We start from the raw sequence: 27,130 nt of genomic DNA on the forward strand, positions 1-27,130 counted from the left end.
GTTAAATTTCCTCTGTGTAGCGCCTTGTAAATGATCATTTGACATATAACCTTGCGAAAACAACGCTCGATGTTCTACTAATATCCATACTTTAGTAACATTATTTTCTTGACCTAAAATCCTCATTCATTTTTCAGTTCTCAAATTAAGCCATTCGATTTTTTATCCATACAGGGGAGTTGGCGAACATTTCCAGCCAGGGGGTAATCAATCTCGTCCACCCTCACTTTTAAAGTATTGAAAGAATTTTTCCAAGGGTTCTTTTGCGTATTTTGCCAGTTTACAATTTCTAAAAATCTTTTTTTGGCTTAAAAAAGTTCGTCCATCCCCCCCTGTATGGAAATTTAATGGAACAGCCCATTTGAACCTCCTTTAATTTGTTCTTATCGTTCTTATAAAGAACATGAGAAGATTTTATGAAATTCATTGCTATTCTCTTTTTTCAGTGTTATTAAAAATGAAAAGTGAAATAAAATGGTTCATTTGGCTTTGTCACCATCCAGCACAGCTCAACTCTCGGTGACATTGGTAAGGTAAGAATCTTTCCAACGCGCAACATTCTTTTGAATAAAAATTTTCAACCTTTTTTTTGAAATTCAAAACTTCGAACTAGCATAATAGCTTGTAATTCGAGAGTGAGACAATGTTTTTGGTTCTGTTAGAAAGGTATTTTATAAAAAGTATTCTGTTTATGCTCTTTTTAAGCAAGTGATCAGGAAGCTATGGCCTTAAGCCTAGGACTTTTTTTATTAGCTAGTTTTAACTTATGTACTTACACTTCTCCGCACACCTCTGTGCCATAGTGTCGGTCAGATCCGCCCCGGTAGATAACCCACTGAAAGAAAACACCAAAAAAGGGAAAACCAGACTTGCTTATGCTTGAAAGCATAGACCCTAGTCAGTTTTTGAGACCTCTACCCGGTAAAATTTTACTTTTCTTCATAGAAACCCTGGTGAATTTCAAAACCTAGTCGGGTCACTGAGACTGGGCTGTTCTTTGTGGCTTCTGAGTGTGTGAATGCATTTTTAAAGTTTTCCTTTGTGATATCACTCAGTGACGCGGCATACATTGGCTATATTGTTGTTTAGCGCGTTATTTCGATCTCTTTAGGTTCTCTGTTTACTTGACCTTGAAATGTATCAATGGTCCCTCGTTATCGATTCCAATTGCGAATGTTTTAGTTGATTCATGATCTTTATGATGTAATGTTTTTTACGGAAACGCCCCGGTTTTTGCCAGTAGTTACAAATTTTAAACAGTTTTTCTCTATCTTACATTTGCCACTACTGGCGAAAACTGGTATTTTCGTAGAAAACATTACGAAATTAATATCACGAATCCGGTGATATTAACCCTATCAACTCTTATAGGGGAAATCCGCTTTTGAGGGGTTTGGTAGTGAATTTACAAGGAAGTGACGTCAAATTTCTTTGTTTGTAAGGATGTCAATACAACGACTTCAGGGATTTTGACGTCATCACGTCTTCCTAGTAAACTCGAACCCAGCCTCCTTACGCTTTCAAGGTTGATTGGTGTATTCATACCGGGTACGGCAGATACCAGATTTTAACAAAAAATCCCGAAATTTTCCTTTTCGTCGGTAAAATCGCTTAAATTTCCTCTTTTGCCGTACCGGATTTAAAAAGCTTCCGTCGTGCATGACCAGCCTCAGACCATGTTCACACGCTACGGTTCCGTTTTTTTCCGGTATGGTTTTCGTTACGGATCGAGTGTGTCCATATTGGTTTCGGAACGTTTCGGAGCAAGAAAACGGGGCAGTTCCATTCCTGATGAAAAAGTGGAGTGAAACCATAGTTTGCAGAGGGGTATGAACCCCCCTAGGTTTATTTCATCCCCCCCCCCCCTTTATACCCATCCCCCCTTTTGTAATGAAATCTTATCCCCCCCTTTTTTTTTACAGAAAATCCGTTTCGAAGGAAACTCGCTTTCCCACCTACCAGCAAAATTATCAACAAGAAAGAGTATGAAGTATTATAGTCACGAGCCAACAATGACAGAATATAACTAGCGTTTTTCATTAATCTTGATCATTTTAAAATATAATCTAAAATGTGTGTGTTCTGTTGAAAGTTCTTCAGGTCCCCCCCCTTTTTTATTTGACCCCCCCCCCCCCCCCCCCTACATTCCCATCCCCCTAGTTTTTTCGGCAGATCTCGGTACCCCCCCCCCCCTACAAAGGCCCTCCAGAAAGTTGGCATCCCCCCCCCCCTATTAAAAAGGGCAAACTATGGAAACCGTTTCGATCTGTTTTGCTTTGTAATGTCTTCTTTTTTGACGTTTCGAATTTTGACGTTCACACTTGTTTCGGAACCGTTTTGTTTCGTAATGGAACGGAACCGTAACGTCTGAGCATGGTCTTATTGCAAACCCTTTCGCAACACAACATTTCATCATGAATATGATTCTGTTGTTTTTTGAGAGATCTGTGTGTGTGTCATCACACAGCTCGTTTTTGAAAGCACAGAGGATCTAAAACATGAGATAAACATGGTTTCCTTATCTCGTTAAAATCTTGGTCTGTCAATGTCATAGATTCATTTCATATTGACATGTTTAACTGATATGTTCTGAGTATATTAACATTTTTGATTTTTTTGGACAAAAAAATGTGGCTTATTTTTGGGGTAAGTTGATATTTGTAAATCGCGATAAATATCCATTTTGTTTTGTTTTGTTGTTAACATACCGCAAACCTAGTAGCTTTCAAATTGATTTAAAGCCACCAGCTAAAAAGAATCTACACTTGGAGTACGTGGTTTCCATTATCTCATTACAGTTTTCATTAAGTCTTTTCAAAACTGAAAATCAGTTCCAATACTGAGGCAAGTAATGTAGCCTAGAAACCACTGAACACCTCCAAAATTGAAATATCCCAGACGGCACACAACGTCAAATCAACGTCCATGTGACATTCATAACGTCCAAATAACGTTATTTGAACGTTAAAACAACGTTGTGTGCCAGCTGGGATCTAATGAAATAAAGTAGAAGTACTAAAATCACAATTCTTGCCCGAGCTTTAAATTCTGCGAAAACGTTAAAATACCCAAAATATCTCAAACTTGATTCTAATTAAAACTTGTACTCTCTTTTTTTTAACAGGTATCCATTTTTCTGCTCAAACTTCCATCATGTCAAACCCTCCCAATGTTAGGGTCTTGTTTCGTCAACGGTATCGTCTCACCTAGCATCTCGCGTGCGAATAGCGTGACTTTTTGTAGCAATGCAGATGGTGGTTCAAGGTAATCTTTGATGTTATTCTTCGGAAATTCATGCAGTGGAGTTAGTCTCTTTAAATCGAACATCTGTAAATTTTTCATTCACAACAATACCTTATAAATAAACCCCAAGTTTCCTTAATTCGAACAAATTTGTGTTTCCCGTGCGTGTTCGAGTTACGGAGACTCCACTGTGTTTCGTTTTGCGTGTATGTAATTATGGATGGTTAAACGGCCTAGTTATTCTCTAGAAATCCGAATTTCTATGGATCAATTCGAATGGATTCTTTGTAAACAGTCTCGTCCCGTGTATCCTGTATTTCAGGCTTTATTTACGTTACTGATGGACGCTAGAGATAATTACCAGGCGTTATCAGTAAGCATCGGAAAGGCGATAATGTACAGGGAGCCGTACTAAGGGGGAATGGGGTCTTCTCAAAAGCGTATGCTTGCGTACAGGGGAGGGGAGGGGTCAAAAGAAAATGTACGTACGCAGAGAAAAATTTTTCATAGCCTTTTTTCGCTTGTTTTTTGTCGACTTTTACGCTTGTTATACGCATCAAGGAAAAGTTGATAAACATTGAGTTTCATGTATGAAATAAAGGTCGGAACCAAACGATTTGAATTCGAAATTTTCTTCAACCGAGGGGGGGTGAATGAAAAAGTACGTAATTACCAGAGGAGGGTATAGCCAATTGCGTACAGGGGGAGGGATTCCTCAATTTTCGACATTTTAGTGTGTACGTACTATGTGGACGGCCCCCGCCCCAGAGAGATAAAGCTCGAATCAAAGGTCGAAAGAATCCTTCTGTAAAACTTTCCATAATTACTGCCTGTACACCTTTTTTTCAGTTTGTTATTTGGTCGCTTTACCGGCAACGACTTTATTGATATATTTTGCCACCGCAATTCGACCGGAGGAATGACGTTGTTCAACATGAACTCCATCCAGGTGTTGAGTATTGCACGGACTTTCTGTGAAGGAGGGTGGAGATTAATGACCGCTGATCTCAACGGTGATTCGAACCAAGATTTAGTATGCTTACGAGCGGACGGAAGTGTCAGCTACTTGTTAAACACAGATGGAGGAACATTTTTGACAGGTAATCCACTGAATCCAAACATTACTGAAGAGTTTTCACCTTTTCGAATGGAAAGTTTGAGCCTTTTAGAATATGAGGTCAGAAAACAAAGTCTCACAGAAATAGTGCAGTCAAATCTTTTCTACATCCTTGTCTCGTTGATCTGGTGAGAATTTACTAATAGGATATAGAATGAAGGTTCTGGATGCCAATGGGGCTGAATAATGAATTTTATCTTGTGTTTAGTTGGTGGCGGGAACTTCAAAATTCTATTGTGTACAGTTCAAACTTACAATTTTAATTAAAAAACTTTGCTATCTTTCCTGGCGAGGATAGGCCTTGAAAATGGGATTGGATTTTTATCACCTGGAAGAGTTTTTCAGGATGAAGGGGTCCGATCTTTTGTGACACAGGGGTGTTTTCTCTGACTAAAAAAAGTACCCGGACAGAACTTTGACATAGATGTGGGTCTTTTTCAGAAATTGATCATTTCTTTTATGAAATCGGCATTTTTTTCTTTCACAGCGGCCGAGCAAAATATCAATGCATCGTTTACGTGTAACAAGACCCTAATATTTGGTGACATCAACGGCGATAACAAAGACGATATTGTTTGTCAAAATGAAGATGGAATCATCCACTTTGCTTTGACTAACTCATCCAATTTAGCAACGGGTTTGTTTACATCACAACAGACATTTCCAACGAGCTGGTGTAATGGAACAATGGATCAAATTATGAAAGGTATTTACTTGGTTTCCCTGTCAACTGACATACCATAATTAGTGTCAAGGGGGCATACCATAATTAGTTGCGATGGGATAATTTTGACAACTTTTCTTTTATTTATCGCGCAATTTTTCATACACTAAATATTTTTCCTTTTAATCCCATGCTAGAGATAAAACTTTATCAAGCCATTCAAGAAAGTACAGTTGGCATTGATTTACCGTAGCCTTACCCCGCGGAAAATTTGGTATTTCTATTTTTACGTTTTCTTTGTGGGAAAACAATATGATATGCCAATAAATGCCAGGAATATGACAAAGCAACTGTCAAGTTTGTTTTTCACTGATTGCGAAATGTGAAGCGCGTATAAAGTTTGTTTTCAGTGTCGAAAGTAAGAGTCTGACGTAAAAAAACACTGCTTTTGAACCGTGAATTTATTCTCTTCATGAAATTAAGCAAAAAAGCAGCTGCTTTTGTGACAGACCCCAGTCCGCTCAAAAATCCAGTAAGAATTCTTTCTGGGATGGCTTTCCCAGTGGATTTCTAACTTTGAAGTTTGAAGAATTTCCGATGACCAGCCTATTTTCTCACCGGGACGATTTCTGGCTGATTTCTTTTCAGTGAGAAAAGAGGGTCCCATGGGGTCTTTCACAACCGGTTGGGAACAGTAATTTTGCCGGAAAACCGGTTTTTAGGCCTACAGAGCCGTCTGGGCATATATGAACCCTCTTTCTCTTAGGTGACCTGAATGGAGACGGTAAGATTGATCTTTTGTGTCACGCCGAGCGAACTTATTTGAGGAGCGCGCTCATTTCTTCGGGAGCAAGTTTTGAAGAAGAATTATTTGAGATGGAGTTGGAAGTGTGTGGCGATGAAAATCAATTTCTATTGTAAGTATTGTAAGTTATGATATGTTGTTAACCGTTTACTATTTCGAATAGGGTTACACGACTTTTTGCGCAATGCAATTGGTTCTTTTCGCATGACGACGGGCCTACACTGCCCAGAGTTGCCCGTCGTTAGGAAAATTTATTGTGACGTCACTTTTTCAAAGGAAAATGAACAACGCGTTGATATCATTTCTCTCATTTTTTTATTTCCTCGGTCAAAGCAACAACCTCGCAAGCTTGGTCGTTACTTGACCTTGGGCAATATTTCTCTGCCCTCCCTAACCGGTCATTATTGTATTAATAACATTAGCAGAAAAAAAACATCATCTTTTTAACGAACAATTTCAGCCTCTGGTTCTTTAAACAATATGTCTGGGAAAGACGACTGAAAAAAATAAAGATTTGTGTGAATTTCTGACATGAAAAATGAAAACAAATGATGTCAACGTAGTGTTCATTTTCTTTGAAAATAATTGGCGTCACAATGAATTTTCTTAACAACGGGCACATCGTGCTATGTAAGCCCGTCGTCATGTGAAAAGAACCAATCGCGTTGCGTAAAAACTCGCACAGCCCGCACAAAAAATAACAATAATTAATAATATAATTTTTAGCAGATTAAGAATAATTTTTTTTCCAAAACTTCACCTACACCTATATTCACCTACATTTATAGTCAACAAGCTAACGGTCAAATTTGGATCAATGACCTCCTTACCGGACATAATATTTACAAAAATATTCTAAATTCTATGTCAAATAGAAGTTTCCATTTCAACAAAGTCCACCACTTTTAAACCAAAATAGCCCAAATTATATCATCAATAGCTATCATTTCCCGCCAAGTTTTCTCCATAACTCAACTGGAATAATTATTACTTTCCCTTGTCGTTCGAGTTGTTAGACTCAACTTTATTTATCACGGAGACTTACCATAGTTTTGCATACATAAGATTTCTTTTCCCAAGATTCTCCAGCCACTTTTCTACTGGAAAAAGACCAGAACTCCGGGTAGCTGAGAAATGATCTTCGGAAAGTTAGGCAGTTTCGTGAGTAAACACAAGATTTTCCGTACCTTTAGAAGAAAATCCTTTCCAATCTCATGCCGGTTATCCCGGGAAAAATACGTGGAAAAAACCCCGGAATAGTGGCAAATCAATCTTAATGCGAGAATTGGAATCTTATGCAAAACGACGGCACGCGTTTTTTTATAAGAACAAACTATATAAGAACATAAGGCTTCGCAGACTAGAAAACACCCAATTTCTTAGAAAAATTGACAAAAATAGTCAAAAAATGAATTGTTTGAATGTTCTTATAAAGAAAACGTATATTCTACTGTCATTTTTTAGAGTTCGTGATATCAACGGTGACGGATACGCTGATCTGGTCTGTAAATCTTCCGACCTCACTGGTACCACTAAAATCATCCATAACAAGCCTGGTGAATATTTTACAGACCAGTCTGTACGCAATGAGTTCCGTTTTTGTGTAAATGGTGGACCGACAAATTTTTATGTGGAAGATGTGAACAGGGATGGCTTTGATGATTTGGTTTGTCAGACCAGCATCGCAAAAAGATATATCTTCATCAGTCGATGCTACTTTTAAAATCTAACACTTCTATCAATATAAACATTTGAAAGACTTAAAATTTCGAAAAGTAATACAGTCCCAAAAATTGGTTTCTCTCTTTGATATGAAGTGAATTTTAAAAGTTGAACCTTTTGGAAAGGGAATATATAAACTTAAATTGATGGGTTGTTTATCGATTGGGCCATTACATCAAATGTTACGATTCTGCAGTTACATTGGTTTCTTTGCTCACTGAGAAGTCATTTTGATCATAATCTCGGGTGCCTAATAAACGTACAGACTAAAATAAACGTACAGGGGGGGGGGGTAAAATTGGAATTAATAAACGTACAGGCTGAAATAAACGTACAGGCGAGAAATCAGAGCTAAAATAAATAAACGTACAGGCTAAAATAAAACGTACAGCCCGAGAGTAACGATCTAAAATTCTGTAACGATCTAATCTAGTTTTAGTTTAAAAAATTTTAAGCTAATTTTTATTGTTTTTGTATTTTTGAGTAACTTGTTTAACTGTTTTTTGTTCTTTGGAATATAACTTCTTCTCCAATCGACCAAATTGGAATTCTAAAAGTCCAATCGAAAATATGTATTCGGTTCTGATACAGAAGGGTTATAATGTTGAGTGTTGAAAGAAAAAAACTCATCACTCTTGCCTGCCCTAGCAAATTTTTGTTTTTGTTGAGGAAATCTTCGATTATAAAATTCCAATTGGTGTTTTCTTTGATTCTAATGTTACACTAATGTAAAATTTCGCCTCAGTCAGTGTCTTTTGAAATAAAAATTGCACCATTAAAACACTTCTATCTCAAGGTATTTATTGGTAAGACTATCTTAATTTAAAATTACAGTTGGTTGTACTTTCTTATAAGCCGGACTAAAAGAGTAACGATATTTAGATTCATACAAGCAAAGAGATTTTTTCCATCACAGTTTCACCTAATGATGATAAATCAAAAATATCCATGAGTCGAGATCGATCGTTTTCATTCGATAAATCAGTATCGCTTTCATCGAGGTATCCTTCATCGAAACTGATTCCTAATCGATCAACATCTTCGTTTCGTTCGTGTAAAAACCGTTTAAATTTCTCAGGACTCGATTCGATTCCATAAGCGAGAGTTGAATTCAAAACAATCATATTTGCTGCACTTATCAATTCCTCGGTAGTTGTTTCGGTCGATTTCTCGACTAAATCGACATTCGATACCATCGTTCCAATCGATGCATTCGGAACAATAACACCCGAATCTTTTCGTTTCTCGACTTGCATCGATTCATTGCTGTCATTACTCGATAGAGGGTCGGAATTATTTTCTAACATTTTCTCATCCTTGTGATTGGCCTTTGGAATACTCTCTTCGCGAGCCACTAATCGATTTTCGAATGTTTCTTCGCATTCGACGAAAAGGTCCAATTCATCTTCGTTTGTTGATGACATTGAGTCTGCTCGTTGCAAAATATTTTCTCGATTCAATGCTTTTCGAGTCACCATCAACAACAGTTTCGAACTTCGAGACATCTTGCGGCTGTAGAAAAGAAGTGTTTTGTGAATTTGATTAGTTGAAGCCTGTATCTGAGGATAGTGTACCATAAAAATATGGTACCGTGGAGTCTCTTTAGGGGGGGATTGTACTTTTATGGTGTGACGGGATCGGCCCTTTCTTAGTACGGTATTACGGGATTTGACGAAAAAATAGACGGAATACGGTATTTTAAAATCAGACGGTGACGGTATTTAGCCTTATTTTTTGTCAGTATTTCGATATTTCAAGCTTTTCAAACCGGTGTGAAGGTGTTATTTTCTTTTTCAATTTCCGGGATTCCACGATTCAGCAAAGATTTTGACGGGAAAACAGTATTTCGAAACCCTACAAACCCCCCTCTTTAATGTTAAAATGAAAAGTTTAATAGGCACCTATAAGTACACTTCCCGACTGTTTAGAAGTTTAACAAAATGCTTTTTTCTTACACGACGATTTTGCAGCAAACACCCAGTACAGTATGTTCATAGATGAATAGAGAAGCGAGCGCAAATAGAGTATGAGAGGTGAAGGCTGTGACAATCCACCAAAGGTCCAACATTTTGCCTGAGGAAAGGAGAAAAGTATGTATATAGAGATAAATTTTTAATTTTTTGAAGCCATGTGCAAGGCTAAATTTTCAAGTGTTGCTTTGATAGTAGTGTTGGCTTTTGCCTTTTGCTTAGTTTTTAAGAAGGTTGGGACGGTTGACTACCTAGTTAAACCTGGGGACCACAAGTGCTTAAAGAACACTAACTGACTGCAATAGAAGAAGGATAAGATTTTGAAATTATCATAAAAGTAAAAGAATCTAAAATTACCTTTATTTAGGGAATGAAATTTTTGTGTCATTTTATCAAAGAGGAACAAGTTGAGACGACCTTCCCTTCCAAAAGTTTTTTCCAAAAGTTGTGAAAGTAAATCATTTTGCAGCTTGAATCGATGTTGACCATTGAGATGGGTGTCTAAAAAAAGAATTCAAACAAAAATTCAGAATTCCAGAGGGGTTTAAACCTCCAATTGCCTCGAATTCTAGGGGGTTGCAGCATTTCCATCTGTCCAAGAGTTGGGCCTCCTCAGCGGCAGTGACACCTTGTGTTGTGGCACGAAGTTAGAGCATCCAGCTACAGTGGCGTGGGTTCAACCCCCGCCCAGCCCCAGCCGGGTCATACCAAAGATTTCCAGAATGGTACTTGATGCCGCTCTGCTTAATGCAAAAAAGAAGGGTCAAGGGTAAGTGGAGAAATCCAGGGAAAGGAGTAGCGGCCCCTACCTTTGGGTGGACAACTAGAGAAAAGGGAGCCTTCGGGTTGCTCTCGACTGCGGTCGCACAAAATACTTTACTTTATCTGGAGGAGAGGAAAATTTGTACACGTTTTTTTTTTTTTAAACTAGTTTTACCAAGCAGCCTCAATGTTTCTTGAGAAATCAGCCTTTTGAGCCTTAAATGTTTCTTACATGTTTCTAAACTTTTTGACATAATCAGCCTATTTTTCATGTTTTGATTGGAAGGTTCTTAAAAAAAACGAATTAAAAATGTCATTTTTTCATTTTCAGCCTCAGCATGTTTCTTAGATGTTTTTTAGTTTTTAGGCATTCTGAGCCTCATGTTTCTTAAAAGTGTGATTCTTAAAAAAAAACGTGTATCTGATGATAGCAACCCTGGTGGTAAGTCTTTTTTCTTAAAATGTTCCTTGAGGGCGGCTTGTTGGTAGTCAGTCACTTTCCCGAAACTTTACTGTAGTGTGAACCCAGGGGCGGGGGGTACTTAGGCAAATGGAGGGTACGGTATGTGCCGCCCTTAAAGGGTACCTTCTTTGGACTTCCAAAGTCCCACTAAGGGCCAGAAAAATAGAAAGATTTCAACCTTTTACTCCCTGAAAAATCAAAATTTGGACAAAATTGGTCAAATTTGTCCCGCGTAGGGTCGTAAAATTCCCAATTTTTTTATTTGTTTTCTCCTTTTTAGTCTCGGAAAGGGTCCAAAGTTCGAAAGTCGGGCGGCATCCCGTCCGTCAGCTTACAACCCTAAACCCCCCCCTCCCCGGAGTGTGAAAAGGAAATCGAAACTTTTCTGGTATTTCAAAGACGAAGGAAATACTTACTTACTCACTAGACTTTACAAAGGTTATTATTTTACTCAAGTTGTGTAAGCACCTGGTCTCCCACCTAGTCCCTGCACGCCAGTCGGGCCAGCCAAAAAAGATTTATTTTATCAGTCACGTCTCACGCTTAAGATCACGCCAAAGGAAGGACCACCTCACTCCATCACGCAAAACAATCGGGGGAGGTTTTGAATCAGATATTACAGTATTTCGAGAAAAGAAAAAAACACAAAAAACTTACCAACATTTTGAGCTTGGTGAAATTTCGATGGTGGTGGATGCGTATGAAAATAGAATGCGATTGGTAAAGTGAAAATAATTGGCAAAGAATTATAAATGTACATTGCTATAACAAACCACACAAAACAATAAATCTTTCAACATGTAAAAAAAAATCTAAAAAACCTCAAAAAAGGTCTAACCACCTCCAAACCTGAGGAACTCCATGTTTGTTTTGATTTTGACACGGAGGACATTGCATTGTCATTTTTGTCAACAATCAAAATAGAGACCAATGGAGTGACTTCTTTAAGAGCGCTCGGCTCCTCCCAAAAAGAGAAGGGCGCAAATAGTAGCTCCGTTTTTTTTGGCATACTGGAGAAGTGGGACGTGGGACGATGGGACGCTCAGGTGGGACGCTCGAGTGGGACGCTCAGGTGGGACGCTCAAGTGGGACGGTAGTGGGACGCTAAGGTGGGACGGTAGTGGGACGCTAAAGTGGGACGGTAGTGGGACGCTAAGGTGGGACGGTAGTGGGACGCTAAGGTGGGACGGTAGTGGGACGCTAAGGTGGGACGGTAGTGGGACGGTAGTGGGACGCTCTTTTATATGTATTTTGTCTTTTTCTTTTTATAATACAGTGAAGAGGGACAGGTCAAGTACTTATAAACAATACACAGATCGATCGAAATGTTTTTTGACTGACTTTTTTCATAGTGAATGGATTATAAAATAAATAACATAATCAATTTGATCGAAGCTACAAAGACACAAAAAGCTAGTCAGTCAGATAAATCAATTTCTGGCTCCTCCTCTTGGCTCTTTTTGTGTAATTCAATTGTGTAATTTACAGAGCAATTTCAACAATTCTAACGCTCTTTTTAGCCTAGAGGCTAAATGTCTAAATCTGCGAGAACTGATTTTAAAGAGTATCATATAAAAAATGAACATTCCAATCAAAGGAATTTCCCCAGAGACAAGATGTTTACTTTTCGAATTCAAAATTCGAATGAAAGGAAAACATTCGAATCGACAACAAAGGGTTACACCATCAGCATGAATAATAAAAGTATCCATATTGTTCACGTGAAAGGGAAAACCCGCGAGGTGAAACATACACGTGGCGCCCAAAAACTTCTTTCATCAAATTTTATGAAGTTGACTAGGCTAAAGATTTTTAAAGTCGCGTGTCCATCGTTGAAAGTTGTTTTTAGATTTTTATTGAGTTTTTTGGTTTTATTTTCATTTGTTTGTGCATCATTTTTTTTCGAAATACGTTATCGGGCTATCGGGCTTATCGCAGACTTACAGTAGTGTTCTATAAATTACTAGCCAAACCAAAAGAAAAGGAGCCAGAAATTGATTTCACATTTTTCATTAAATAATTATAAAGACAAAAAGACAATATTCTAATAAAAGAGCGTCCCACTTGAACGTCCCACTACCGTCCCACTCATGCTGAGGGGAAAGCCCTTTATTACAATTAGAATGTTTTCTTTTCATTCGAATTCAAAATCGTGTTTCTGGGGAAACCCCTCTGATTCGAATGATTACTTTGTTATTCTCAATAAATATAAACTCTTCGAAATATAGTCAGGCTGCTGCTGGACCACTTTTGTAAAAACCTTAGTGTGAAGAATCTAAAACCTATTGAAACTTGTTATATATGATTAAAGGGGGTAAAAAAATTTTACTGGCCATTAGGTTTTCCCAGATTTAGCCTAGACAAAGTTGCAAAGGATTGAAAGTGTTGAAAAATAATAAAATTGTTCTATAAATTAGACAATATGAGCCTGAAGATAACGGTTAGTGTAAAACGCAGGTCACAGGTCACAGGTCGCAGGTCACAGGTCACAGGTCAGTGATGACAGGTTAACTCTAATCAATGTCATTGCAGAGGAAAATGTTTGGAAAACACAAAGAATTATCAAAAATATAATTCTCAAGCAATTTCATCCATATAAAACCATTTCAAACATCAAAATTTAACCATGTGCTTTTATCGATCTTTCGCAGTTTGCGCCGTGTATAAAGCAGACCAGAAAATATTTGAAACCATATTATACGTATAACAGGTATATTACATATTGTAATGTTTGTAATGTTATATGATGGTTACATATAATAAAACACATCGCTCTAAAACTACCTACTCAGAGAACTCACGAGCTTCTGATTGGTGTAATTTTATATCCAGCCATATTGTTATCATCACATTCGGCATGCTGAATATTTTTGGTGTTTTTCTCTTGTAAGACATGATATTTTGTAATTCTGTCAATATTTTTGTCAAAAATTGTCATTAAGTCATTAAAATGACAATTGAATAATTAATTAGTTTCAGTCATTTCATCCTTCTAAAACCACTCTCTTAGGGACCTCACAAGCTTCTGATTGGTGCCGTTTTATATCCATTCACACTATCTACATCACGTTCTGTATGTAATTATAATATTTTCGTTTTTTTTTTGTCTGTTTTTTGCATCATATTTTATGATTCTGTTAATATTTTTTGTCAAAAATTGTCATTAAGACATTAAAATAATAACTGAATAATTAATTAGTTCCATCCTTCTAAAACCACTCTCTTAGGGTCCTTGCAAGCTTCTGTTTGGTGCCATATTATATCCATTCACACCATCCACATCACATTCTGTATAATAAATATTTTTCGTGCTTTTGTCTTGCTAGGCATCATATTTTATGATTTTGTCATTATTTTTGTAAGTAAGTGTCACTATGTCAAAATAGGTTGTTATTCTATTCAATTGTCATTTTAATATCTAAATAGCATGTATTACTTTTTTGTAATTTAATGCGCTATGTATTGATGTTATTGTTATGTATATGTTATGATCTTATTTTTTTTTCCGGTCTGCACTTTGTTGACCTGTGACCTGCGACCTGTGACCTGCGACCTGTGACCTGTGACCTGCGACCTGTGACCTGCGTTTTACACTAACCGTGAAGATAAGGAGCCAGAAATTGATTACACATTTTCCGGTGTTTATTTCTGACTCGCACGCATATTGCTTGGTAGCTTTTCGATCAAACATCCAATTTGAATATTATTATTATTCGTTTATCATCCACTATATGATAAAAAAAATCAATATATATATTTTGGCCGAAATCCTGTGTAGGTTGAAAACTGAAGAACAGATCATGTATATGTGTTTTGTGAAAGTATTCATTTACTCATATTGAGTTCTTTTTTACTCGTACATAATTATCAGAGAAGCAAAAATACAAAAGCCTTACGAGAGAGCGTTCCACTACAGTCCCACCTGAGCGTCCCATTACCGTCCCACCTTAGCGTCCCACTACCGTCCCACTACCGTCCCACCTTAGCGTCCCACTACCGTCCCACCTTAGCGTCCCACTACCGTCCCACCTTAGCGTCCCACCTGAGCGTCCCACTCGAGCGTCCCACCTGAGCGTCCCACCGTCCCACGTCCCACTTCTCCAGTATGCCGTTTTTTTTGCAATCAAAATAAAAAATCGAATGATGGTAATTTAAAAACTACGGAAGCTCTGAGCGGCCACAACGACAACAATTTTTCACAACAATTTAAATCACTTACAACAATATTTCAAACTTCTCATAACAATATCAAAATTCTCACAACAATATTACAAACTTTCACAACAATATCAAAATTCTCACAACAATATTACAAACTTTCACAACAATATCAAAATTCTCACAACAATATTACAAACTTTCACAACAATATCAATATTTTCACAACAATATCAAAATTCTCACAACAATATCAAAATTCTCACAACAATATCAAAATTCTCAAAAAAAAGTCAAGAAAAAGTCATTTGGTTTAAAACGGCTAAACAATGGCGGATGTATACCTTACAACCATTTTTCCCTCCCAAACAAATCTTACATTGACCATACGAAAGCATTTTATTTTGTCATCTCCTAGAAAAATTGATCTGTTTCCTTTTTCTATCTGACAACGTCAGCTGGGAAACAGAGAGTTTTAAGGAAAAGATATTTCCTGGAAAATCGGATCTGCTTCCCCATTTTTCAAAAAAAGCTCTCTCCTGGAAAAGGAAAACAGATATTTCGGGGAAATAGGCTCGTTGGCTGCTTCTGACCATATCATGATACAATCGATATTGCTGGACTTCCTTACAGATACCCTTGTCGTGATTCCCTATCCAGACAAGATCACTTTCCAGTAGCAGCGTCCTTTCAACTACCAAACTCGCCTACACCACGTCCATAGACACTGAGAATGATTATATTCCAGAATACATGTGGCACAATGAAAAGTTTGTAAATTCCTACCGTGAGAAAGTTGTTGAATCTGTTTTACCTCAGAAACAAAGCTACAAGATCAAGTATGTTTCCATCTTTATATGTGGGAGTGTTCATATATTGGGGGATGACATGGTCTTGCTAAATGGGTAACTGATTTAGAGCATTCAGTCAAATGGTCTAAAATCACTAATATCGAGAAAATGCTCTCAACAAAGGCTCAACAAATTGTCAAATTTTTAAAAAATTTTTAAAAGTTTTTGGGAAAAATCGCCGAACATTATGACATAAATCTCAAAATGTACAGTCTTTTTCCCTCTAAGGATCGAAGCGATCGAATTTCGATTTTTGGCCCGGACAAACCCTAGTATACCACCCCCAGGTGAGTTGCCAAAAAATAAGAAACAGTGCCCAAGAAAAACTTATAAAAAATGGGGGAGGGGTGGGTGTTTTCAAACTTGTATTTTTGTGTTTGTGAAGTGACAAGGTCTCAACCACAATGTAGATTTATAAAAAAAAATCTGTATTTTCAAGATACTCTACTTTAAAAAAAAAAATTATTGTTATGACTCACTGAGGGATATTGCCTTGTGGTGGATAAGGTCTTGTTTGTAAAAACATGAAACTGCCATATTGAAAAAATACTTTTCATTACTTTAACTACGATATTTTCAAGATATAAAAAACTCCTAAAGAAATCTAACAACAACGCTTATTTATCTACAATTTTGAATAAAAGTATAAAATTTAAAAAATTCATTATAAAATAAGAACAAATACCACAAAGATTATAAAATCAATTAACGATCATGTGTAATACCTAGCCTGGAGATCCATACTACGAAGAAATCTTTTGTATGCTGATGGCGAAATAAACAGAATGGTTTTGGCTATGAGTTTGGATTTCCAAACCAAGGGTAAAGTAAATTTTAGAAATCAAAAATAAATCAAAAATAAATTATAAATAAAAAATAAATCAAAACTAAATTAAATTTTATTTAGTAAGTGAGGACAGCGCTAAATTCAAATATCCTACTTTTTTTGAAGATTTTTTGGAGCACGTCCTGTATACATCAGTTTATAAAAATACAGGATTGGTCTCTTAACTTTATGATGTCATGGATGTCTAGCATTACATCAAATTCAAGGAAATGCCATTTAAAAACAGGCGATGCTTTCCAATCTGCCTTTTTATTTCAAAGATAATTGCATATTTCTAAAGACCCCCTAAATGCAACATGGCTTCCATTCTCAATCTGCAAAATTTTCCTTGTCCGGGGGGTAAACTAGCTCTGTTTAAGGGTAATTCTGAGTGTCCAGGGGGGGGGGTTCCATTACTTATTAAACCGGTTTAGCGAGGGAATCGTAAAGTTTATATTCACCTGCTTTCTCGTAAACAATATCATCATACCCAAACGCTTTCGGTCCAACAAATTCAAGTGCTTGAGATGACGTCATCAAAGGAGGTGCGGGAAGGAGGAGGACACTCACCCTTACGCCATACCTCACTTCACTGGATTGAATGGGTTGACCTGTATCGCTTTCAACCAATGAAATTAGATCTGGAGTTGAAGCTAGTTTCTGATTGGTCAATTCATTTCGAGCAATTAGATATTCGTTTTGGAACTCAACGATGACGTTTTGACCTTTATGTTTGTCAACACCTTCGATCAAGATACGGCCTTTCGTGAAGCCGTCCTTCGTTTGACGGGACACGTCTGATATCTAAGTCAGAGAAGGTGGAAAACCTAAAGTATCCGGTGTTTTCTTATAATTTTTTCAACTTTTCAAAAAATGTTACACGGTGGCAAGGTTTAAAAACAGTTTTTACTAAAAATGAAAGGGAAAGTCTCGGATTATTATAGGGTCTCCTTAATTCGAACATGCGCAAATTTGGTCGAATTATGGAAATTCCCAGTTATAGAGTAAGGTTTATAAAGCATTGTTAACTAAAGGGACCAAAAAACTTGTTCAAGTTAAGGAGACATTCGAGTTAAAGAGAACTCAATGTATAATTCTGGGAAGTAGTTTTTCTCTCATAAAAAATATTTGATTTCTTTGGTTTGATGTAACCAAAGGTTTTCCAAACAATTATTTTCCCTTACCTTCCCCTTGGCGATGAGAATACCATTGCATTCGTTAAGAATAGCTTGCGTGACGTCACAATGTGCTTTACGTGCGCGTAAGATGACGTCACCGATACTCCACGCTTGCGTCAACGTATGTTGGCACATCTGTGTGCGAACCTTTTCACCGTCGAAACACGAAATACTGACAGCTGCTGCACACCTGAAGGTTTGAAGGAAAAAATCGTAGACTGAATTGGATATGATATTACCATGCAACAGGAGAATATTGGATTGTAGACTTTATTTATGGCATTTATTATAGTTTTCCTTAGCCTTTACTATAGACGTAACGGCTTCATTTCTAAGCAGTAACGTCTATTCCATAGCCGAACGTGCACAACGCACTGCGCTCAACTTCAGTATTTTTCCCAACTAACTCAAAGGCCCAATTGTAGATGCTCAAATAATAGGGTGCAAGAACTCGGAAGACCTTTAAAAATAACAGGCTAAAAGGACTTTCAGCTCCAAAAATTTTCTCTAAATTCGAAATTTGTATCTGCAAACGCGATATTCACCAAGGAACAAGTGTGCCAAATTTTTTTCGAGAAAAACTCGTCCCCAGGCCCCAAAAATGGAAATTTTCAAAAAAATGAAAAAAAAACACCCCCAGATATTCTATACCTAAGGATATAGGTGTGCCAAATTTCAGCCAAGTCCGACAATTTTTGAAGTCTCCATGCTATGCCCTAAAGTTTTTGTGACAGACAGACAGGCACATACACAGATACACAGACATTGTCAGATTGTAGCTCAACTGAAGTTGAGAACTCTCATACTTTTCCTCTAACCTTTCGAACCTCTCGCAGTTAAGCGAAAAACATCATTTGCGTCAAAACACTTGAACTCTTTCGAAAATCCCACTAAGGATATAGCATAATATTTCCGAACACCACCGTTATAGGAAAACTAATAAAAAATGCTCATTTTCCTTCCCGTAAAAAATCCACCATTTTTCAAAATTTTCAGAGTGATGGATAAAGAACATTGAGATGAATTACTGAGAAAAGGTACACATTTTTATCTGTTTTGAATCTCGAATTGCTTAATTTCTGTGACTCAAATCTGAGCTTGGCTCTTTGATTGTTCTTATAAAAAATAGCATGTACTGACACCATAGCCCGTATAAAAAACCCCGGTCTAGAAGCCTTTTGTTTCTTTCCATTGTTTCTTACTTGAGCTTGCGTTGAGAGATTAGTTGTTTTGCTCACTTTTTGATCATGTGATTAAATCTTAAACCAATCCCAAGAGGAGTACTTGGTATCGTGATCAAAAACTGAGCAAGTCGATTTTCGTCCTTTGATAACAACAAAAGAAAAAGCTAACAAAAAGTTAAAACAATAAGCTTTCAGACCAGTGTTTTTTATAAGAACTATGCTGACACAAATCAATTTGTGGTTTCGAGAAAAACATTTAAATTCCACTCACCCTGACTTTACAACTTCACTTCGGAAGAAATTTTCCAAATCCGTCGCACTCTCAGCATGAACCAAGCATACGGAACGACCGTGGTTGTCACACAAAACAGCCGGATAGGCCGGTGATCCGCAAATGAATGGACCGTAGTGTTGAAGTTGCGGAAAGGCGCGTCCCATACCATCGCAATCGATCACTGGAGCCCCAAGTCGTGCTCCGACGCAAAGGGGCCCAAGTGAGTTCATACCACCGATTTCTGCTGAAAGGATAGCTTTGGGAAGTTCTTTCGATGCTTCGACCGTGTCAGTAATCGTCTAAAAAAAAACAAGAGGTTCATAAAACTTTCATAAAAGTCTATAGTCATATGATAAAAACTGATAAAAAAACAGCATTTGTCTCTAGACTGCAGCCATTTATAATCCGTTTAATACAGATCTAGATGTTGTGTGATAATACTGTGCATAATACGGGATAATATTAGATTTTAGAAAGGACTGGAAACACCCGGTGTTCCGGCCTTATGTGAGATCAGGAGGTTACGTGTCGATTTCTCAAGCTAATTGCCTAACCACTGGGATTTTCCGGACTTCTTATGAACTATAGACAAGACAAGACAAGACATACACCTTCCCAAATGGGAATAGGCTCTAATCTAAGCCAGAGATCACTGCACAATAATATATATATGAAATAATAATATATGAATTATAGAAGTAATTAAAAGTAATGTCAATCGCGTATTACTAACATCCCCTAACTCAAATCTACTAAAACTTCACTTTTAATAAGACTTATTTATTAAAAGTCATTATCTATTGTAAAAAAAAACAGAGAAATATTGCATTGGGACTGTCGTAAGGCCTCTTCCCTGTTAATGTTGACGAGAAAAAAGTTAAGCCCTCAAAATACAGTGGTCAAATCAAGGTTTTTCGTCTGAAACGGAAAACTGATTTTAAACACTGACCCTTATATATCCCTGGACCAAGTTTCTCAATCCCGGCAAAGCAAAATCTTTTGATCGGAGTTTTTCTAAAAGTGGTACCCTAATGGCGGCACTACTCAATAGCGGTGTAAATGCATCAAGAGCGCTAGACCTATAGGGATATATAAAGGTCAGTGATTTTAAATAGCAATTTAAGCATATAATCTTGGGCGAATCATACAGAATTTTGAGACAGAAACACCTCTTTATTAACTTCACTTAGACAGAAATCCGTCTTAGACGGAAAAAGTCACTGAAAATAGGTGCAAACATAGCTAGCTTGTCTCTGTTCGCCACACACCAAAAATACCCAGCTCACACCGAAAAATTTTCGGAGCACAATGAAAAATGTTCGGAACACATCGAAAAACTTTCGGAACACATTGAAAAATGGCAAAAGAGACAATTGTACCGGCTCAAAAATATCCTCAGCCTAATGGTTCACCGATCTCAAAGTAATTTCTTAATAGAACTTAAATAGCCTGGGGGACACATGTAGGCATCATAAACTAGCCTGTAGGGATGTAGGAATCATGTAGGGATCATTTAAAGGTTGTTATTATTTTTATATCACGTGATCACACAGTTGTGTCGTGGTCACTTATTTTTTTTGTGGAACGGGGGGGGGACTAGGATTGCGAGCTGACGGGGGGGGGGGGGGGGGGCCGCCCGACTTTCGAACTTTGGACCCTTACCGGGACTAAAAAGGAGAAAACAAAGGAAAATGTTGTGAATTTCACGACCCTTAGTGGGACTGAAATTTGATTTTCTGATTTTTCCGACCCTTAGCGGGACTTTGGTAGTCCAAAAAAGATACCCTTAAGGGCGGCACATACCGTACCCTCCATTTGCCTAAGTACCCCCCTCCCGGGTGTGGAACGAAACGAAAGAGGAAGAATATTCCAGAACAACTTGCACCACTTTTTGATCTTACTGATGGATGTGATACAACAAAACCTTTCGTGAGCGCTATCAAAGTCCTAAAAAGCGTATTCAAGGACTGGGTTCGAATTCGAGAACATTCACGAAAAATAAAGAATATTCACGAAACGAAAAAATTCTTCCTCTGTTTATAATCTTTTTAATATGAGTTTGAGTTTTGTAGGGAGAAATTCTTTTAAAAGAACATCTAAATCAGACCTTTTGAGTTCTTTTTCCCCATTTCGTGAGTACTTTTGTCCATATTTTCCAAAGAAATCGGTTGCTTTGGAGAAAACCTTGGAATGTTATTGAGTTGTTGTTCTTAAAATCTCAGTCAATGAAGCCTTCCCAGCTGCCACACAACGTTGTTCAACGTTAATCTAACGTTATATGGATGTTGTGAACGTTAAATAAACGTTGAAACAACGTTGTGTGCCAGCTGGGTTATGTTACTATATAGTTTGTTCTCCTAAAATACGTATATAATCAAATTTACGAAAAAATTATTCCTCTCCCAACTGGCACACAACGTTGTTTCAACATTCATCTAACGTTCACAACGTCCATATGACGTTAGATAAACGTTGAAACAACGTCGTGTGTCGTGTAAATTTATGCAATCATAAATCACATAAATGTCCTTCAATGTTTAAAGAAAATACATTAACGAACACCAATTAAATATAAACAAACTATATAAGAACATATGGCCTCCATGGCAAAAATATTAGAAAAAACTAATGATGAAATCTCGAGAAAATGTCAAAAGACATTTCCGGCACATTTCTTGCTGGAAAAATTTTCTTCTTTAAATATCTGGCTCCATATGACATTTTAGGTATTGCAATTTTGCATCAGTGTGCAAAATTTCATGAAAAAATGTAATAAAGTACAGCTCGAGAAATTCAAGAGAAACCGTTTTCCAGCGATTCTCAGCTGTTTCGGCGATTTTTAGAAAGTTCCAACTTCAAAAATCAGTTTTATTGACAATTAAATCATGCTTGATGGTGGGCATTATTATCAATAATGTTTTTGTTTGAAAAAACAAAGAAATATTAGGAAAAAGTCCAATGAAAATCTGCAAAATCAGAAAAAACTAATGAGTCAATCTTGAGAAAATATTGTAACAGACGAACGGACGGACGAACAGACAACAGACAAAGGTCAATTTATATGGGAACTCTACCCCATCGGGGTACAATCGTTACCAATATATTATGGCACATTTCGGGCGGTCAAATTTAGACACTGGGCAATAACCTCCCCCTCCCTTCCGAACAATGTTGCTGGGAAAGAAATATTGCTTGGCCGGTCTTTAGCCCCCTCCTACAACATTGTTTTTTTAAACAAAAATCAAAAAACATGAGGAAAACAACCAAATTTCAACAACAAACGGCTTCTCCTACTGCTACATCAACCAAAAAAGAAAGTGAAAATGGCACCGATCGATGCACAGAAAAAAGATGTATCAAAGATAATGATAATATGAGAATCGACAAATTGAGGAACAGAGGAAACAATCAAGGGATGCCAACATCATCATCCAAAGACTTCGTAGCCGAGCTCCTGAGCGACGTCAATATAAATACAGAACCAACGTACATTTTCCGTTTAGGAAAAGAATCTGGTGTGCGCCCAATGAAAGTCATGTTTAAAGACGCACATTTCAAATACAGATTTATGAAACAGTTGAGGGAACTAAAACAACATCAAAAGTACATCAACGTTAGCATAACGGACGACCTAACCAAAATGGAAAGAGAACAAGTTAAAGAGTGGCGAAAAAAAGCGAACGAAATAAATCAAGCGATGTCGGAGAAAGATCATGTACGAGTACGAGTACGAGGAAGTCCTCGCGACAAACTTTATTTCAGGAAAATATTTTGTAAAAGATCGGTTTAAGAGGCCCAATGAGCGCCTAAAACCATATTTCTCTTTAATAATAATAATAATAAAAAAAAATTGTTTAGGGGGGAGAGATGGGAGGGAACTCATTTTTGGGCTTTGTGCCATAGGTTTTGTCAATGATTGTAGGTCCATAAATGAAGACAATCAATCAGAAAATATATCAACGAAAATGCATAACGCATTAAATTTCATCATTGATTGTTGATGGGGGGGGGGGGGAGAGGGAAGTGGAGTAGGGAAAAAAGAAATAGAAAGTTCCGGTTGCACAGATCAGTTTTATTGACAATCGAATCATGCTTGATGGTGGTGTTTTTGTGTAAAAAAAACAACAAAACATATAGGGAAAAAGTCCAATGAAAATCTCCAAAAAAGGCGATTTACGACATATTGGGACGGAAAAAATTTTTTCTCAAAAATCCGAATCGGCCACAATTTACGCACATTACTAATACGCATCTTTGTGCAAAAAATAGGGAAATCTTATGATGAAATCTCGAAAAAATGCAAAAAAAACGGTTTTTCTGGCATATTTTGGCCGGAAAATTTAGTTTACCAAAAGTCAGGCTCCGTCACATTTTAGGTATTGCCATTTTGCATCAGTGTACAAAATTTCATGAAAAAATATAAAGTAAAGCTCCAGAAATTCAAGAGAAACCATTTTCCGGCAATTTCCGACGATTTTAGAAAGCTCTGGGCGAAAAGAATCAGTTATATTGAGAATTCAATCATGCTTGATGGTGGGCATTGTTATCAATAATGATTTTGTGTGAAAAATCAAAGAAATATAAGGAAAAAGCCCAATGAAAATCTATGCCCTTGATAATACACTTGCATTATAAAATCATTGTAAAAAGGAAAGATCGACAATAAGAAATTTAAACAAGCTTAAAATGACAGGGCTGAAAGAACTCAAAAATCAATAAAGTACCTCGAATGCCTTCAAAATATTTCAGTGAAATTATTTTAGAAATCAATGAAAAAGTACATCAAGATATTACTGTGAAAATTTCAAGCCAGTACCCAACCTCGTTCCCTGTGTATTATCAGCTTTCTTATTGCTTACTGATAGCGCTAGATAATACCCTGGCATTGGCTGGTTTTCGAGCGTGTAAGATTACGTAATCCAAAAACAAAACGTCGGATTTCATTCGTTCTTCGTTTTTGAAGCCGTTGCATTGTAGTGTATTCTCTGGCGTCTATCAGTAACATAAAAAAAGCCTGGAATACACGGGGACGAGGATGGCCAGCACCTGCAAAATTTATCATTCAAACTGACAGGAAAGTTGTCATCTTGAATATAGTTCTTATAATTTCAATTTTGGCGAAAAACTATTGTTTCTACAAAATACCCCTAAAATATGTTCAAAATTAGTTCAAGTGTTCTATTGGGTACAGATTCAAAGAAATCTAGCAAAAAAAACTTTTTGTGAAGGAAAATAAGAGCAAAATTTCAAAAAAAACTATCTACCAATAATAAAATTAGCATCTTGATGTTCCTATAAAGCTCGGAGACAGAGATGGAACAGCAATTAACTGAAAAGAAAGTGCAGTACATATTCCAGCCGCGGCTTTCTTATACTATGACTATACTAGTATAGTGAACAATTTTGATAAAATCTATTTAGCACAGCCATACTGTATATTTATAAAAAAAATATTGAATTCTTAAAAATTCGAAAAGAGAACGTTAATCTGGCGAAAACATTCTTCTTGAAACGTTTTTCGAACAATCAACAAACATCATCAATATAACATAAATATTTTATACAAATTAAAGAAAAAAAAATCAACAGATGGGCCGGATGGAACTGACCATTCAAATCAAGACTTTAAATTCTTTACAAATACAAACATAAATTGATTGAATTCAAAATTTGTTTATCCTATTTATTTTAAACGAATTATGGAGAAAATTTCAATTAGCAGATTGACTCACTAGAGCTCAGACCTTGAATACATACATAAATTGATTGAATTCAAAATTCGTTTAAATCCTATTTATTTTAAACGAATTATGGAGAAAATTCCAATCAACAGATGGACACACTATTAGAGCTCCGACCTTGAATACAAACATAAATTGATTGAATTCAAAATTTGTTTATATTTATTTTAAACGAATTACGGAGAAAATTTCAATCAAAAGATGGACTCACTAGAGCCCAGACCTTGAATACATGCATAAATTGGTTGGATTCAAAATTTGTTTATCATATTCATTTTAAACGAATTATGGAGGAAACTTTCAATAAAAAATGGGACTGTATCACGTCAAGTCTAAACAAGTTCGATCATGATTTCGTGAATAATCTGTCTGATCAGTAAGTGAAAAACTCTAATAAAGGCTTGGGGACACGATAAGTTTTTTTCCCGTTGGTGCAATTGCAACATGCTCCATCCCACCAACATGAAACGCTTTCTCCTGTCTCCACACCCTTTTTCTTTCTACCAATAAAGTCAAATCTCACTTTTGTCCCTGGGACGTTGAATCAAAATTGATTCAGGGGCAAAATCAGCGTGTCTTTTGGGTATTTCCCTCACTTTTTGTCCCATAAAACAAAGAAAGAAACCATGAGACATGGACTTTTTTCTTGTGTTGATGAGATGGAGCATGTTGCATTGCACCAACGTGAAAAAAACTTCTCGTGTCCCCAAGCCTTGAAGTCATAAAATAACATTTATACTTTAACATTTTAGCGAACAATGTATACAAATAACCTCACATTGAGTTCCCTTTGTTTTGGTGTGCTTTTGTTGGCATCAATTACTAGGGGAGACCTGATGATTTCATCGTGTTTAGAAGTCAGAAATATCACCCTTATTCCAATTATTACAATCACGGATGAGCCTGTAGGAAATTATATTATATTTGATGAAAACTTAAATTATATAGATACACAATTAAAATACTTAGTCAAATCAATATTGGATAAACCTTGCTTCACGTTTTGGGCATTTTCTCCAATACAAAGCCGCTTGATTCGGTTTACTGAGGAAAATTATAGAGAATTTTTCGAGACTGATTTCCAAGCTATAACACGGACTGATGGGAACGAATTGTTAAATGTGTTGGAAAATATGCCATATAATACTATTACTAGCAAACAGACGATTTTCTTTTTGGTACAGGAATACATGTATACTTCTTTAGAAAAACATCTTTCAGTGATCAAGAAAGCTAAAACAATGTGGGAACGAAAAGAAAGCGATTTCGTGGTATGGAATTTTGATTTTAGAAGCGATGGGTTATTTCTTGATTGGATACGAAAAGAAAACTTTATTCCAGGTGAACAATATATCAGACCTAAGTTCGATCCACACTTGCATCAAATTCTAATGGATCAAATGATCAATCCCCGGTACGACTGGCGTGAAAGATATACTCAGCATATAAAAGTTCAATGTTCATCGTCCAAAGAGCTTCATTTCTATTGCTGGAAGAAATATGGTTATGGTTATGCAATCCATAATTTCTGGAATATTATTGTTCTAGATGTTTTCCCCAACAATTTTCACGCAATCATTGTGGGTGATGCGAAAAGAAGAATATACACTTCCTTTAGGGGAAGGATGACGAGAGATGAATTAATGGAGCATTTGAAAGAAGAAGAAGAAAACGATGAAATAGTTGTCATCCATTTACCTTTTTTTGATGAAAAAGTAGATGATACATACTTTCAACCAATGAAATTCAACGATGAAAACACAATCAATATAATCGAGAGCAGTTTCATTGAACAGTCCCCTGTCCTTCAACATGGAAATATTGTTGTAAAAGATAATCACGATTATCGTAACCCCGTGTTTTTCAAGTTGCTATTTGAGAAAATCAACTCTACTTTGTGTAGAAAAAATTGAATATACATTTTGACTGTTTTACAATTCTGAAGAATTTGGCATTCATCATGATTTAACATTTTTGAATTTTTCAGCAAAAATTATCTCTGCAGGGTGTCCCATAAAACAATAAAATCTACTGCTCATCAAAATCTGTTATTATGGGACCCCCTGTAGGGAAATGAGAGTCTGTTTATCTATTGTAAATTCTGTACATAATATAGAAGTCTATTTAACACTGAGAGACGTGAATGTGAGTTATATGTGAGAGGTGCATTTC

General features: G+C 36.7%; 3 protein-coding genes across 4 annotated transcripts in view; 1 reads left to right on the plus strand and 2 right to left on the minus strand.

The window, feature by feature from the left end:
* Nucleotides 1-2,539: 2,539 nt before the first annotated feature.
* On the plus strand, nucleotides 2,540-7,694 carry LOC136805511 (uncharacterized). Its single transcript, XM_067062078.1, has 6 exons — nucleotides 2,540-2,646; nucleotides 3,125-3,264; nucleotides 4,093-4,343; nucleotides 4,848-5,066; nucleotides 5,791-5,941; nucleotides 7,294-7,694. The coding sequence occupies exons 1-6, from the start codon at nucleotides 2,629-2,631 to the stop codon at nucleotides 7,550-7,552; spliced, it is 1,038 nt and encodes a 345-aa protein (XP_066918179.1). The 5' UTR covers nucleotides 2,540-2,628; the 3' UTR covers nucleotides 7,553-7,694.
* A 641-nt stretch (nucleotides 7,695-8,335) lies between these two features.
* LOC136805512 (uncharacterized) lies at nucleotides 8,336-11,627 on the minus strand. Of its 2 annotated transcripts, none has more exons than XM_067062079.1 (4): nucleotides 11,404-11,627; nucleotides 9,879-10,022; nucleotides 9,507-9,624; nucleotides 8,336-9,063 (listed from the first exon to the last, which is right to left on the minus strand). In XM_067062079.1, the coding sequence occupies exons 1-4, from the start codon at nucleotides 11,504-11,506 to the stop codon at nucleotides 8,436-8,438; spliced, it is 993 nt and encodes a 330-aa protein (XP_066918180.1). In that variant the 5' UTR covers nucleotides 11,507-11,627; the 3' UTR covers nucleotides 8,336-8,435. The 2 variants fall into 2 exon arrangements, with proteins under 2 accessions (XP_066918180.1, XP_066918181.1); XM_067062080.1 differs by having other exon boundaries at nucleotides 11,408-11,500.
* Nucleotides 11,628-16,324: 4,697 nt separating this feature from the next.
* Nucleotides 16,325-27,130, minus strand: part of LOC136805513 (uncharacterized) — a 51,571-nt gene continuing 40,765 nt past the window's right edge. Inside the window, exons 12-14 of the mRNA XM_067062081.1 lie at nucleotides 19,215-19,516; nucleotides 17,766-17,949; nucleotides 16,325-17,385 (exon numbers count right to left, since the gene is read on the minus strand). Of these exons, the coding sequence (XP_066918182.1) occupies nucleotides 17,002-17,385; nucleotides 17,766-17,949; nucleotides 19,215-19,516 (870 nt within the window). The 3' untranslated portion in view covers nucleotides 16,325-17,001. The remainder of the gene's footprint in view (nucleotides 17,386-17,765; nucleotides 17,950-19,214; nucleotides 19,517-27,130) is intronic.

This window comes from Clytia hemisphaerica, unplaced genomic scaffold (genome assembly GCF_902728285.1).
Source record: "Clytia hemisphaerica strain Z4C2 unplaced genomic scaffold, Clytia hemisphaerica genome assembly, whole genome shotgun sequence".
In the NCBI taxonomy this organism is placed as follows: Eukaryota; Metazoa; Cnidaria; class Hydrozoa; order Leptothecata; family Clytiidae; genus Clytia; species Clytia hemisphaerica.

Excerpts from the sequence above, each read along its gene's own strand:
- LOC136805511 (XM_067062078.1), top strand. Across the intron at positions 4,344-4,847 it reads TGGAGGAACATTTTTGACAG|CGGCCGAGCAAAATATCAAT; the intron begins GTAATCCACTGA and ends TTTCTTTCACAG. Across the intron at positions 5,067-5,790 it reads AATGGATCAAATTATGAAAG|GTGACCTGAATGGAGACGGT; the intron begins GTATTTACTTGG and ends TCTTTCTCTTAG.
- LOC136805512 (XM_067062079.1), bottom strand. The coding sequence starts at position 11,506 with ATGTACATTTATAATTCTTTGCCAATTATTTTCACTTTACCAATCGCA. Across the intron at positions 10,023-11,403 it reads TCACCAAGCTCAAAATGTTG|ACACCCATCTCAATGGTCAA; the intron begins GTAAGTTTTTTG and ends TTCTTTTTTTAG. Across the intron at positions 9,625-9,878 it reads ATTTCATTCCCTAAATAAAG|GCAAAATGTTGGACCTTTGG; the intron begins GTAATTTTAGAT and ends TCCTTTCCTCAG.